At 46.6% G+C, this 15491-nt stretch overlaps 1 protein-coding gene across 1 annotated transcript in view; it reads right to left on the reverse strand.

Annotated features, from left to right (window-relative positions):
- LOC311133416 (receptor-type tyrosine-protein phosphatase T-like) overlaps nt 1-15491 on the reverse strand; it is a gene marked incomplete at both ends in the record, with an annotated part of 396537 nt that overhangs the window by 277351 nt on the left and 103695 nt on the right. The window contains one exon of the mRNA XM_084166909.1: nt 7446-7739. Coding sequence (XP_084023035.1) covers nt 7446-7739 — 294 coding nt within the window. The remainder of the gene's footprint in view (nt 1-7445; nt 7740-15491) is intronic.

Raw genomic sequence — 15491 nt, forward strand, 5'->3', positions numbered from 1 at the left:
CTTTCAGCACGTGAAGAGCCTTTCAGCTTCATTTGGGCCCAGTTTGAGTGGCCGATCAGTGTTGACTGGTGCGTCAGTGTTAAAAAAAAGCCTCTGTTGTTTCTCTGGTGCCTTAAAACCCTTAACATTCCATGTTAAGAAAGAAAAGCAAGGATTAGCTGTTCTCAACGGGCCTCCGTGGTCGAGTCGTTGAAGACACTTGGCTTATTGTCGTTAATGCTCTCGTTGGCTGGCCCTCACTATATATTCGTCGCCAAACCCACTGGCTCCAGGTCATCTATAAATCACTTCTAGGCAAATCCCCGCCTTATCTTAGATCATTGGTCACCATAGCAACACCCACCCGTAGTATGCGTTCCAGCAGGTATATCTCACTGGTCATCCCCAAAGCCAACACCTCCTTTGGCCGCCATTCCTTCCAGTTCTCTGCTGCAAATGACTGCAATGAACTGCAAAAATCTCTGAAGCTGGAGACACTTATCTCCCTCACTAACTTTAAGCATCAGTTGTCAGAGCAGTTTACCGATCACTGCACCTGTACACAGCCCATCTGTAATTAGCCCACCCAACTACCTCATCCCCACATTGTTATTTATTTTTGTTCATTTGCACCCCGGTATCTCTATTTGTACATCATCTTCTGCACATCTATCACTCCAGTGTTAATACTAAATTGTAATTATTTTGCACTATGGCCTATTTATTGCCTTACCTCCATTACTTACTACCTTTGCACACACTGTATATAGATTTTCTATTGTGTTATTGACTGTACGTTTTGTTTATTCCATATGTAACTCTGTGTTGTTGTTGTTTTTATCGCACTGCTTTGCTTTATCTTGGCCAGGTCGCAGTTGTAAATGAGAACTTGTTAAAGCTTGAGTCTTTCAAATCAAAAAGCTGCAATAGGCAAAGAAGTGAAGTAAAGTCATATATCCTGCTGGTAAATCAGATACCCATCTCTTAATAGTGTGAGGACATAAGCCAGGAGACACATTAGATCCCGCCTCATAAATATTCAGTCAGTTAACAGAGGAGGGAAGGTGTTTTAAAAAGTGATCAATCCAGAAGAGGCTGCGTCCCCCAGATCATCAGAGCGTTCCTCCAAGTCTCCCTCACTACTCCCTGAAGGAAGATGAGTGACCTGTGTGAGAGTGAAGAAAGTGTGTGCGTGTGTGTGTGTGCGAGCATGCGTGGCAGGACAGCCCCTCTGCGGCATCAGCAGTGGCGACTTAGGAGAGAAAGAACTGTTGGAGATAAATTGAATATTGCAAAGTCCTCCTCTCAGATCAAGGCGAGTGGAGAGATTAATGCTGGCCCAGGAGACCAGACGTGGAGGTCGAGCAAAACCATCTTCTCCTTGCCCAGAAATAATGCAAACAAATTAACAGTAGAGATGTCCTTTAAAACCACGCATTTGGGCTCGGCATGAAGGCTAGGCCAGACAACGGTCCACTGCCCATCATCTATGAAAAGCTCATGAAGGGCAATGGTAATAGAAAGCACTAAAGCATGGCAGTCTAAAGAGAGAGCCATATAAATCAGGAGAAACCCATCATTAAATGTGCCTGAACTCTAAGAAACCCAGAAACGTCAAACTTGACACTAGAGCTTAGGGAGCTATGACATGTTTTCAAAATGCCAATTTTTCATCAGAATATTCCAACTTATCCAATGTAAATTTGAACATTTTCCAATTCTTGGATGGGATTTACCTAATAAAACAGCGAATCAGGATATTGGAGTGTCCATTTTATCTCCCAGGAGGGGAAAAAAGGTGTAGGTGGGTATTTTTGGGGCAACCAGCCAAGGACAGAGCGAGATAGAGAGAGAGAGGGAGAGAGAGAGACTGCAGGAGGAGTAGGATGCTCTTGCCACCACAGCTCTCACGAGCACATTTTCACCTTCATCTTCCAATGCACAGGGGGGAGATTTATCGAAACACGGAGGGAAAGATAATAAGAATAAATCCTGTTTGGTTGACAGTCAAGCGGAGGTCTATAGTCTATAGATCATTCGCGCTCAGCGAAAAATTGATTAGAGGCATCTTCAGTCCACCTCCTAACGAGCCGAATGCACCTTCGCCACCATGGGTGTTAGGGCCGGGAGGAAGAAGTGTGTCAGTCGGAGGGTTGACAGCCTGAGATGAAGCGACATGCTGGGAGCCAAAGACGCCACATCCCTCATCATCACCTGGCGGAGAGTAGTAATGGGTCTCAACCTGAGGACTGTACACCCAATTCACCTCTGAATGAATAGGGGCCAGAGAGGGAAAACGCTGTGATCTATTCACACCAAAGCCTTGAGAGGGAGGAGGGAGGCGGTGTGAGAAAACAACAAGAGATTTTCAAAGCAAGGCCCCGGTCAAAGTTGAGATTCTGGGAAAAGTGTAGTCATTGAGTGTAGTGTTGTCTTCAGTATACTGATATCCTACAGAGATTTTAACTAAAACATAATGAGACAACCAGGGTTCTAACGCTGATATCAAACAGCCAAGTTAACAAACAGATCACCGACCATTTCGAATCCCACCGTACCTTCTCCGCTATGCAATCTGGTTTCCGAGCTGGTCATGGGTGCACTTCAGCCACGCTCAAGGTCCTAAACGATATTATAACCGCGATCGATAATAGACAGTACTGTGCAGCCGTCTTCATCGACCTGGCCAAGGCTTTCGACTCTGTCAACCACCGCATTCTTATTGGCAGACTAAATAGCCTTGGTTTCTCAAATGACTGCCTCGCCTGGTTCACCAACTACTTCTCAGATAGAGTTCAATGTGTCAAATTGGAGGGTCTGTTGTCTGGACCTATGGCAGTCTCTATGGGGGTGCCACAGGGTTCAATTCTTGGGCCGACTCTTTTCTCCATGTATATCAATGATGTCGCTCTTGCTGCTGGTGACTCTCAGATCCACCTCTACACAGACGACACCATTTTGTATACATCTGGCCCTTCATTGGACACTGTGTTAACAAACCTCCAAACGAGCTTCAATGCCATACAACACTCCTTCAGTAGCCTCCAACTGCTCTTAAACACTAGTAAAACTAAATGCATGCTCTTCAATCGAACGCTGCTGGCACCCGCCCACCCGACTAGAATCACTACTCTCGACGGGTCTGACCTAGAGTATGTGGACAACTACAAATACCTAGGTGTCTGGTTAGACTGTAAACTCTCCTTCCAGACTCACATTAAGAATCTCCAATCCAAAGTTAAATCTAGAATTGGTTTCCTATTTCGCAACAAAGCCTCCTTCACTCATGCTGCCAAACATGCCCTCGTAAAACTGACTATCGTACCGATCCTTGGCTTCGGCGATGTCATTTACAAAATAGCCTCCAACACTCTACTCAGCAAATTGGATGTAGTCTATCACAGTGCCATCCGTTTTGTCTCCAAAGCCCCATATACTACCCACCACTGTGACCTGTACGCTCTTGTTGGCTGGTCCTCACTACATATTCGTCGCCAAACCCACTGGCTCCAGGCCATCTATAAATCACTGCTAGGCAAATCCCTGCCTTATTTTAGCTCATTGGTCACCATAGCAACACCCACCCGTAGTATGCGCTCCAGCAGGTATATCTCACTGGTAATCCCCAAAGCCAACACCTCCTTTGGCCGCCATTCCTTCCAGTTCTCTGCTGCCAATGACTGGAACAAATTGCAAAAATCTCTGAAGCTGGATACTCTTATCTCCCTCACTAACTTTAAGCATCAGTTGTCAGAGCACCTTACCGATCACTGCACCTGTACACAGCCCATCTGAAATTAGCCCACCCATCTACCTCATCCCTATATTGTTATTTATTTTGCTCATTTGCACCCCAGTATCTCTATTTGCACATCATCTCTTGCACATCTATCATTCCAGTGTTAATACTAATTGTAATTATTTTGCACTATAGCCTATTTATTGCCTTACCTCCATAACTTGCTACATTTGCACACACTGTATATATATTTTCTATTGTATTTTTGACTTTATGTTTTGTTTTACCCCATATGTAACTCTGTGTTTTTATCGCACTGCTTTGCTTTATCTTGGCCAGGTCGCAGTTGTAAATGAGAACTTGTTCTCAACTGGTTTACCTGGTTAAATAAAGGTGAAATAAATAAATAAATAAAATAAAACGCTGATATCCATTATTTTACTGCAAGCACTTTGATTTGGCCAAAGATCTAAAGCATAATGTTACTTAATTAGGCAATATCCCACCAATATAATATCAACAACATCTCCATATTCTATATATATATATATATATATATATATATATATATCTTAACTTTAACCTGAATTTAATAAGATAACTGTATGTCCACTGTAATGATCATACACCCAGGTGTTGGAGGATGTGAATAGCAATGTGTGCTTTGGGTTTCCCCGTCGGCCCTGGTGTGCCATGGCAGAGCCCATTAAAGCGCTGCCGGCTGCCAACACTCAAATCAGCCAGGCAGGCAGACAAGTGAGCTGGCAAGGCCCCGGAACATTTCTGAGGCCCTTCACTGACCCCCTCCACCTACACTTCCCTTACCCCCCTTGCTGGTACTAAAATTCCCCCCACCCAGCCCCCTCTCTCAACTCTCTTGCCTCCTCACTTACCTCTGGCCAGGCCTCGGCAAACCTGCCTCCTCTGATTCAATCTCCTCTCTACCCCCCCACCCCCCTGCGCGAGATCTCTCTGACAGGTAAACACGGTGGCCGCCACTTCAGAAAACAAATTGTTCTTTCTGCTGCAATTTCTGCTGTACTTACAGTACAGAGCTATGGAGCCGCGACCACATCTCCTCCACATCATTGCCCCCGCTGTCTCCCCTCCCCTCCCTCCCTCCTTCCTCACCCTTCCCTCTTCATCCCTCTCTCTGTCCCTCCTGGTTGCCTCTGATATGATGAAAACAGGCAGCCTCTTCCACATCGATCTGGGCCACAGGTAGACACACACACACACATACTTGTGCACAAACGCAAATGCCCAAGCAGCGTAATTTGTTTATTGGTTCTGACTCTCATCTTTGTGCACTCGGACGTCTCAAACAGTGTCCGATCTTCAGCTGACATGAACACCACAATTGTGTGGGGGTTCGAACATGTCAAGCGGGGTTTGTTCTGATTCATGTAACATAGGCTGAGGACCAACACCTTCTGGATGGTACACATACCGTGTTGCATTAATAACACAACCGAGTTGAGATGCAGCACTGCGTAGCTTACAGTACACAAAGATCTACCCCCTTGTCAAAACTGTTCTCAGGTCAGCTTCTACAGCCCAATCCAAAGTGACGGGGCAATCTGTAACTGGTCCAAGAGCTGTCGGCTCACAGCCCAAGAAACATCCTTTTATTGTCTTTTAGCCTGTATGGGGATGTATTACAAACTCCTCTTCATGCGGACGGTATCGATTCCTGCGTGTTCCGTTCAGCCTCCATTCCGGCTCTATTCAGAGCTGACATCTTCCACAGTTTCCTCCAGGGGGGCTCTGTTCATTGCCTTTGCCTTTAAGGTGATAATGTGTGGTGCAGTGTCTTCTCCAAACATGCCTAATGAATGCCACAGTGAATGCCACCGCCCGTAGGTGTACATTAGCGGGAAAGTGCTTTTTACATGGGACTGGATTAGCATAATGGGAACGGCCGCGGCAGGCGGTGGTGGAGTAATTCAGAATGTATAATTTTGGGGGGCGGGGGAACGCAGATCAGATTGCGTCTGTCAGCTGGAATTGGGTGCATTTATCAGGGAAGAAGCGGTGTGGAAGCCCACTGAGAGGGAGTGGCGCTTCCGAAGCAGGGAGCCCAGGAGTGTGTGTGTGGGGGGTGGTGGGGGTCTGGTGGATACCTGCAGAGCCGGTGGCATGGAGCCACTGTAGCACATCATTTTCACCTAGCTAAACTGTTTCCGGGTACAGAGAGGGATGGCGGCTGCCAAAGGACCACACAAAGACACGTGCACACAAATGTGAGCACATAAACACAAGCATACACACACAGAGGCACTTAGAGTAGCACAAACTACCTTGAACACACATAGTCACAGCACCAACACACAAAAAGACAAAGGCCAAAGATTGCAGATAGAGACAGACATTCATTAGCAGATTCACACACAGACACACTCCCACACATATTCACCCTGCATGAACTTCAAAAGGTCAGAGAAGGCAACAACTGTCCCACTGGACACAGACGTCAGTTCAATGTCTAGTTTTGATTTACTTTTGGTTGAGTTGTCAACTAATGTGAATTCAACGTGGAATCAACCAAAAAATGTCACCCTGTCATTGAATATAGATGAAAAGTTGGGTGAGTTGTTGCAAATCCAATCAGTTTTCCAGACGGAGAACAAGAATAAGATGTTGAGTAAAGCAGTGGGTAATGAGAGGGAAAGAGCAGGGGCAAATAGATAAGAGAGAGAGATATTCAGAAATAGAGACTCAATATAAAAAGGAGAGAAGAAAGAGAAAGAAGAGGGAGAAAGAGAGAGGGGACACTAACAGTGTTTCATTTTCTCCAGATCATTGGTGCTTCCCCACTGGGTTGGCGCTGCCACACGCGGCTCCTTCATCATCTCTCTCACCTGGAGAACAGAGACTTCCCATGGCTGCTCATCTGCTCACCTCAATTACCATTCCCCATCAGAGCCCCACAGGAGCCATTGCACGCACACACACGCACAAGCAAACAGTCACATATAGACACAGTTGCACACACACACACAGTCACAAAACCTCAAACACATGCACACACACAAACACAGTTGATCTCATACACACAGAAACAGTAACACACACAGTCTCTCTCATACACACGCACGCACAGGGTTGATCTGATTAGCAGTCCCTTTATTAAATGAAGCATTTATTTCTTCTGCGAGCTCCATACACAACCCACTGGGCCAATAACTACTGGTCAAAAGTAGTGCACTATAAAGGGAATAGGGTGCCGTTTGGGACGCAACTTGAGAGTCTCGGATGAATCAGGAAGTGTGAACTTCAGAAGCCGACTGGGCAATAGAAGATGGATGGGTGGACCTTATGGAGGCAGGTGGTGCACAGTGAACTCATTGATTTACTTTTGCAAGGGAAAATCTATTTGGTTCTCGTTTTCCACGTTTTGGAAAAAGTGACTGTTCTCACATGTGATGGATTCAATAACCTTCACTTAGATAATAGGAATATAGCTCCCATCATCAAAGTGGAAATAGCTGGTAACAGGAGCCCAATGTATACAGCACTGAAAGATGAGCAGTAGAAATCCACACTATCCCTCAAACTAGGAGTATATACAGATTATTAATTATTCTCTAGTTAGAAGGAACCCAGGAAGACTAGCAGTCACTAAGGCGTCAGCTAATGGGGACCCAAAAAAAAGAAGAGCACATCAACATAATAGAACAACGACAGAAACACAACACCGACAAAGAAACCGCATTGTTCAACTCACCAGCACACTTGGTCCGGGTGATGAGTGGAGGTCCTGGGGGTCCCGTGCCCCCCTCGCCTGGCCGGGTCAGCAGAACCTTGATCTCGTACTCCACGTCGGGGTCCAAATGCCAAAGCTTGTAGGTGGGGGCGTCCACAATGTGGGTCTCGGCCCAGTTGCCCGTGGTGGTGCGGTACTCCACCTCCTTCAGGATGATAGGGCCGTCCCCGATGATGGAGTTGGCATTGGGCTTGATCCACAGGTAGGTGGCCCCCACCGCCAGGAGCTCCGGAGGGGCAATGGGCGTGGGGGGAGCTGAGGGGGCAGAGAGAGAGAGTACCATGGAGATTAGAATATAGGTCAGTGGTTCCCAAACGTATATGGTTCAATGGTTGAGGTCACTGGAATTTCCTGATGTCAATTTGGGATTGTGTGCGAGAACATTTTGGTAACCCCTGGGATAGGTAATGGTGGCAGCATTATTTGGTCAGTTATGAATGAATGCCATGGAGCATGTAAACTGTGTCATATCAATGCATGTAAACTGGTTGTTATCAAACACTTTCACTTTCACATTGTGAAATCAAAACCAAGCAGACTTGAGTGGTACCCTTCTGCCAGAGGTAAATTGTAGCCAAACAAAACTGAATGCCTGCAGGAGCATCACATCTAATGAGGTGAAGTGCCTCACTCTTTCCCATATTCCCCTTCGCTGCGCGCTACCCTGCTCTCCACTCTACCAACGCAGCCCTGATACCCTGCGACACTATCCACAAGAGACAACACTGGGCTTCCAGTGCATTGAACGGCTCCGTATCTCTCCTTCCTTCCTCTCGACAGGGGGGAACGAGATAAGAGAGACACACAGTGAGAAAGATAAAAGAGAGAGAGACAGATAGACAGACAGACAGACAGACAGACAGACAGACAGACAGACAGACAGACAGACAGACAGACAGACAGACAGACAGACAGACAGACAGACAGACAGACAGACAGACAGACAGACAGGGAGACAGGGAGACAGACAGGGAGAGAGACAGGGAGACAGGGAGACAGGGAGACAGACAGGGAGAGAGACAGGGAGACAGACAGGGAGAGAGACAGGGAGAGAGAGAGAGAGAGAGGCTAACGAACAGAAAGACAGGGAGAGAGAGAGATATAGAGAGGGAGAGAGAGAGAGAGAGAGAGAGAGAGAGAGAGAGAGAGAGAGAGAGAGAGAGAGAGAGAGAGAGAGAGAGAGAGAGAGAGAGAGAGAGAGAGAGAGACGGAAGAGGAGTAAAGCAGAGAAGTGGGTAGTGATCCTCGTCTGAGCATGGGAGACCACCCGTGAAGGTACCCAGCCATGCGTAGCAGCGGCAGACTCAGTCCCCCATTAGAGGGTGTTGCTCAGTGTGTGTTCCCATGTAATGAACTAAGCCAGATTACCAGGCCACATTTAGCTCCTCCATGGTTGGAGAGACTGAAGACTGAAGAAACTACAGATGCCTTGAGGTCATTCTCAGGGAGAGTTTACTCTATGACTAAAGAGAAGTTGACTTGAACTGTATGGTGTCCATATTAGGACAGCCTCAGTCTCAGAAGGATTTGCCTTAGGCTGTCCAAATATGGACACCGTAGGAGTGCAGGAATTTTGCCCTGACTATGTAACCTGCGGGAAATACTCTGGGCCCATGCTACAGTGAGGGAAAAAAGTATTTGATCCCCTGCTGATTTTGTACTTTTGCCCACGGACAAAGAAATGATCAGTATAGGTTTATTTGAACAGTAAGATACAGTATAACAACAACAAAATCCAGAAAAATGCATGTCAAAAATTTTATAAATTGATTTGCATTTTAATGAGGGAAAAAAGTATTTGACCCCCTCTCAATCAGAAAGATTTCTGGCTCCCAGGTGTCTTTTTATACAGGTAACGAGCTGAGATTAGGAGCACACTCTTAAAGGGAGTGTTCCTAATCTCAGCTTGTTACCTGTATAAAAGACACCTGTCCACAGAAGCAATCAATCAATCAGATTCCAAACTCTCCACCATGGCCAAGACCAAAGAGCTCTCCAAAGATGTCAGGGACAAGATTGTAGACCTACACAAGGCTGGAATGGGCTACAAGACCATCGCCAAGCAGCTTGGTGAGAAGGTGACAACAGTTGGTGCGATTATTCGCAAATGGAAGAAACACAAAAGAACAGTCAATCTCCCTCGGCCTGGGGCTCCATGCAAGATCTCACCTCGTGGAGTTGCAATGATCATAAGAACGGTAAGGAATCAGCCCATAACTACACGGGAGGATCTTGTCAATGATCTCAAGGCAGCTGGGACCATAGTCACCAAGAAAACAATTGGTAACACACTACGCCGTGAAGGACTGAAATCCTGCAGCGCCCGCAAGGTCCCTCTGCTCAAGAAAGCACATATACATGCCCGTCTGAAGTTTGCCAATGAACATCTGAATGATTCAGAGGAGAACTGGGTGAAAGTGTTGCGGTCAGATGAGACCAAAATGGAGCTCTTTGGCATCAACTCAACTCGCCGTGTTTGGAGGAGGAGGAATGCTGCCTATGACCCCAAGAACACCATCCCCACCGTCAAACATGGAGGTGGAAACATTATGCTTTGGGGGTGTTTTTCTGCTAAGGGGACAGGACAACTTTACCGCATCAAAGGACCATGTACCGTCAAATCTTGGGTGAGAACCTCCTTCCCTCAGCCAGGGCATTGAAAAAGGGTAGTGGATGAGTATTCCAGCATGACAATGACCCAAAACACACGGCCAAGGCAACAAAGGAGTGGCTCAAGAAGAAACACATTAAGGTCCTGGAATGGCCTAGCCAGTCGCCAGACCTTAATCCCATAGAAAATATGTGGAGGGAGCTGAAGGTTCGAGTTGCCAAACGTTTGCCTCGAAATGTTAATGACTTGGAGAAGATCTGCAAAGAGGAGTGGGACAAAATCCCTCCTGAGATGTGTGCAAACCTGGTGGCCAACTACAAGAAACGTTTGACCTCTGTAATTGCCAACAAGGGTTTTGCCACCAAGTACTAAGTCATGTTTTGCAGAGGGGTCAAATACGTATTTCCCTCATTAAAATGCAAATCAATTTATAACATTTTTGACATGCATTTTTCTGGATTTCTTTGTTGTTATTCTGTCTCTCACTGTTCAAATAAACCTACCATTAAAATTATAGACTGATCATTTCTTTGTCAGTGGGCAAACGTACAAAATCAGCAGGGGATCAAATATGTTTTCCCTCACTGTATAATGTTGAAATGAACATTAATACATTTTACATTTACATTTTAGTCAATAAGCAGACGCTCTTATCCAGAACGATTTACAGGAGCAATTAGGGTTAAGTGCCTTGCTCAAGGGCACATCGACAGATTTTTAACCTTGTCGGCTCAGGGATTAGAACCAGCGACCTTTCGGTTACAGGCACAACGCTCTTAACCACTAAGCTTCCTACCACCGGTAAGGTGACATGGAGAGCGTTCAAATGTCCTAACTATGCTATCATCAAAGGGTTTAAATCTGCTGTTCTAATCAATCACAAACTTTTAGGGAGAATTATTTTGTCAGTCTTTGCCAGTGCCTTATGGAAGAATAATGGTCTGCACTCTAAAGCAAAGTATTGTCTCTCAAACTTTTTCAGAGGGCCATTACAATATGCGTTGTGCTTGCATTCTTGGGAGTAAATGCCTCATCTATCATCGGGCTCCTATTCATCTCAGGGACATGGCATCTCGGGAAGGTGCAGAATGATTATAAAGCATTGCTTTTCCCCCATTCCATTAATAAAGGCGCACTACTTCATTTATTTTGGTACGAGCAAAGGCTGTGTCAGCACAACCTATCAGCAGCGTGTTCTCACCGCCACTCCTCATTGGCTGGGGCCATTTGAACGGCGCCATGACACCGCCCACCGGAGAGAAGAACAGATGTTAGAGTCTGAGTGATTTCTGGCACAGGGCGCAATGAGGAAAATGTGCCATCCAGGTAAGTCATCATTACAAATGGTAGAGTGAACACATGCTAACAGGGAACAGGTGATGCAGTGTTTACGGGGTTGGTGAGAGCAAAGACGGCACATGGTGTCGTTTTGCTTTGGTTGTGCATGGCGAATGTATCTGGCGTAATAAAAGTAGCCAGATAGGTACATGAATAAAAGGCCAAAACTCCCACTTAAGAGGCGAAGAGAGAGGAAAGGGCCAAGTGACTGTTGTCGTCTACCACAGCAACAAGTGACTGTTGCCGTCTACCACAGCAACAAGTGACTGTTGCCGTCTACCACAGCAACAAGTGACTGTTGTCGTCTACCACAGCAACAAGTGACTGTTGTCGTCTACCACAGCAACAAGTGACTGTTGCCGTCTACCACAGCAACAAGTGACTGTTGCCGTCTACCACAGCAACAAGTGACTGTTGTCGTCTACCACAGCAACAAGTGACTGTTGCCGTCTACCACAGCAACAAGTGATTGTTGTTGTCTACCACAGCAACAAGTGACTGTTGTCGTCTACCACAGCAACAAGTGACTGTTGCCGTCTACCACAGCAACAAGTGACTGTTGCCGTCTACCACAGCAACAAGTGACTGTTGTCGTCTACCACAGCAACAAGTGACTGTTGTCGTCTACCACAGCAACAAGTGACTGTTGTCGTCTACCACAGCAACAAGTGACGGTTGTCGTCTACCACAGCAACAAGTCGGGTGTTGCGTCCTTGTATCCTCTCTGGGAGGTATCAGGCCAACCATGGCCCTTATCGAATGCTCTCCGCTAAATGGGGTTCACTTCCATTTTCCGATGTTGATATTTTTGCAGCATGGGCAAACCACACAACGGCTATCAGTGCGTGCTTCGGGTGCATTCAGGGTAAAAAGCAGGGGAGATCAGGGCCCTGTAATTTGCCCTCGTTTTTATCACCTGGTACACTGCGGGGAGTATTTGGTAACACTTTACTTGACACCCAATGTCATAACATGTCATAATATGGTCATAACACTGTCAAGACCCATATATTTACACCTTGTGTGACATATATTGCATTATTTTATGGCTGGTTATGACATAAGAGTTTTTTCCCTGCAATGAAGTTTCCTTTAGTTTGAAATGTTGTCTCTTAAAACCTTTGTTTTGTTGTAATGAATTCTTTACAGTTATGTTTTTTTCATCATATTTTAAATAATAATTATGACCGTCCTGTCTCGCTTAACTTGGACTAAGAAAATAGACTTTATTACACTGTCAAGAAGCGCTATGACCATCATAATCATATAAACCAGAAAGGCCTATCACGTACATTCCCTTATATCAGTCATCAGTCATAAAGAGGGTGTCTTGTCCTGCTCCTGAAATCTGCTCCTGCATTCATCCCAGTCATCAGCAACAGAGCATTGGGGTAGGTGCATGTCTGACATCAATGTGTGCACAACTACAATGACAATTTAATATGGTCAATAAAAAAAGTATATAACATAAAAAGACTGTTGACATGTAGGCTATGGTGTAATGGAATGTTTTGCCTTGTGTGGTAGGTTTTATGTGTTTTGGCACTCTTATGTAGGTGTCATAACCAGCCATAAAATAATGCAATATATGTCACAACAGGTCTAAATAAACATCCCTTATGGGCACTGTCGCTGGACCAGACAGGACTAGCAAAAAGTGCTCTTCACTGACGAGTCACGGTTTTGTCTCACCAGGGGTGATGGTCGGATTCGCGTTTATCGTCGAAGGATTGAGCCTTACACCGAGGCCTGTATTCTGGAGCGGGATCGATTTGGAGGTGGAGGGTCCGTCATGGCCTGGGGCGGTGTGTCACAGCATCATCAGACTGAGCTTGTTGTCATTGCAGGCAATCTCAACGCTGTGCGTTACAGGGAAGACATCCTCCTCCCTCATGTGGTACCCTTCCTGCAGGCTCATCCTGACATGACCCTCCAGCATGACAATGCCACCAGCCATACTCGGTTAATAAAAAAGTGGTCAGATGACGCAGATGCTAAGCTACAGGACTGTTTTGCTAGCACAGACTGGAACATGTTCCGGGATTCTTCAGATAGCATTGAGGAGTACACCACATCAGTCACTGGCTTCATCAATAAGTGCATTGATGATGTCGTCCCCACAGTGACCGTACGTACATACCCCAACCAGAAGCCATGGATTACAGGAAACATCCGCACTGAGCTAAAAGGTAGAGCTGTCGCTTTCAAGGAGCGGGACTCTAACCCGGACGCTTATAAGAAATCCTGCTATGCCCTCAGAAGAACCATCAAACAGGCAAAGAGTCAATACAGCACTAAGATTGAATCGTACTACACCGGCTCTGACGCTCGTCGGATGTGGCAGGGCTTGAAAACTATTACAGACTACAAAGGGAAGCACAGCCGCGAGCTTCCCAGTGACACAAGCCTACCAGACGAGCTAAACCACTTCTATGCTCACTTCGAGGCAAGCAACACTTAAGCATGCATGAGAGCACCAGCTGTTCCGGATGACTATGTGATCACACTCTCCGTAGCCGATGTGAGTAAGACTTTTAAGCAGGTCAACATTCACAAGGCCCAGGGCCAGACGGATTACCAGGACGTGTACTCAGAGCATGTGCTGACCAACTGGCAAGTCTCTTCACTGACATTTTCAACATGTCCCTGACTGAGTCTGTAATACTAACATGTTTCAAGCAGACCACCATAGTCCCCGTGCCCAAGAACACTAAGATAACCTGCCTAAATGACTACCGACCCGTAGCACTGACGTCTGTAGCCATGAAGTGCTTTGAAAGGCTGGTCATGGCTCACATCAACACCATTATCCCAGAAACCCTAGACCCACTCCAATTTGCATACCGCCGCAACAGACCCACAGATGATGCAATCTCTATTGCACTCCACACTGCCCTTTCCCACCTGGACAAGAGGAACACCTACGTGAGAAAGCTATTCATTGACTACAGCTCAGCATTCAACACCATAGTGCCCTCAAAGCTCATCACTAAGCTAAGGATCCTGGGACTAAACAGCTCCCTCTTCAACTGGATCCTGGACTTCCTGACGGGCCGCCCCCACGTGGTAAGGGTAGGTAACAACACATCTGCCACACTGATCCTCAACACGGGGCCCCCTTCAGGGGTGCGTGCTCAGTCCCCTCCTGTACTCCCTGTTCACCCATGACTGCATGGCCAGGCACGACTCCAACACCATCGTTATGTTTGCCGACGACACAACAGTGGTAGGCCTGATCACCGACAACGATGAGACAGCCTATAGGGAGGAGGTCAGAGACCTGGCCGTGTGGTGTCAGGATAACAACCTCTCCTTCAACGTGACCAAGACAAAGGAGATGATTGTGGACTACAGGAAAAAAAAAGAGGACTGAGCACGCCCCCATTCTCATCGACAGGGCTGTAGTGGAACAGGTTGAGAGCTTCAAGTTCCTTGGTGTCCACATCACCAACGAACTACCATGGTCCAAACACACCAAGACAGTCGTGAAGAGGGCAAGACAAAGTCTATTCCCCCTCAGGAGACTGAAAAGATTCGGCATGGGTCCTCAGATCCTCAAAAAATGCTACAGCTGCACCATCGAGAGCATCCTGACTGGTTGCATCACCGCCTGGTATGGCAACTGCTTGGCCTCCGACCGCAAGGCACTACAGAGGGTAGTGCGTACGGCCCGGTACATCACTGGGGCCAAGCTTCCTGCCATCCAGGACCTCTATACCAGGCGGTGTCAGAGGAAGGCCCTCAAAATTGTCAAAGACTCCAGCCACCCTAGTCATAGACTCTTCTCTCTGCTACCACACGGCAAGCGGTACCGGAGTGCCAAGTCTAGGTCCAAAAGACTTCTCAACAGCTTCTACCCCCAAGCCATAAGACTCCTGAACAGCTAATCATGGCTACCCAGACTATTTGCACTGCCCCCCCACCCCATATTTTTACGCTGCTGCTACTCTGTTAATTATTTATGCATAGTCACTTTAACTCTACCCACATGTACATATTACTTCAACTACCTCAACTAGCCGGTGTCCCCGCACATTGACTCTGCACCGGTACCCCAC

Source organism: Coregonus lavaretus, assembly GCF_964263955.1.
Source record: "Coregonus lavaretus genome assembly, chromosome: 8".
In the NCBI taxonomy this organism is placed as follows: Eukaryota; Metazoa; Chordata; class Actinopteri; order Salmoniformes; family Salmonidae; genus Coregonus; species Coregonus lavaretus.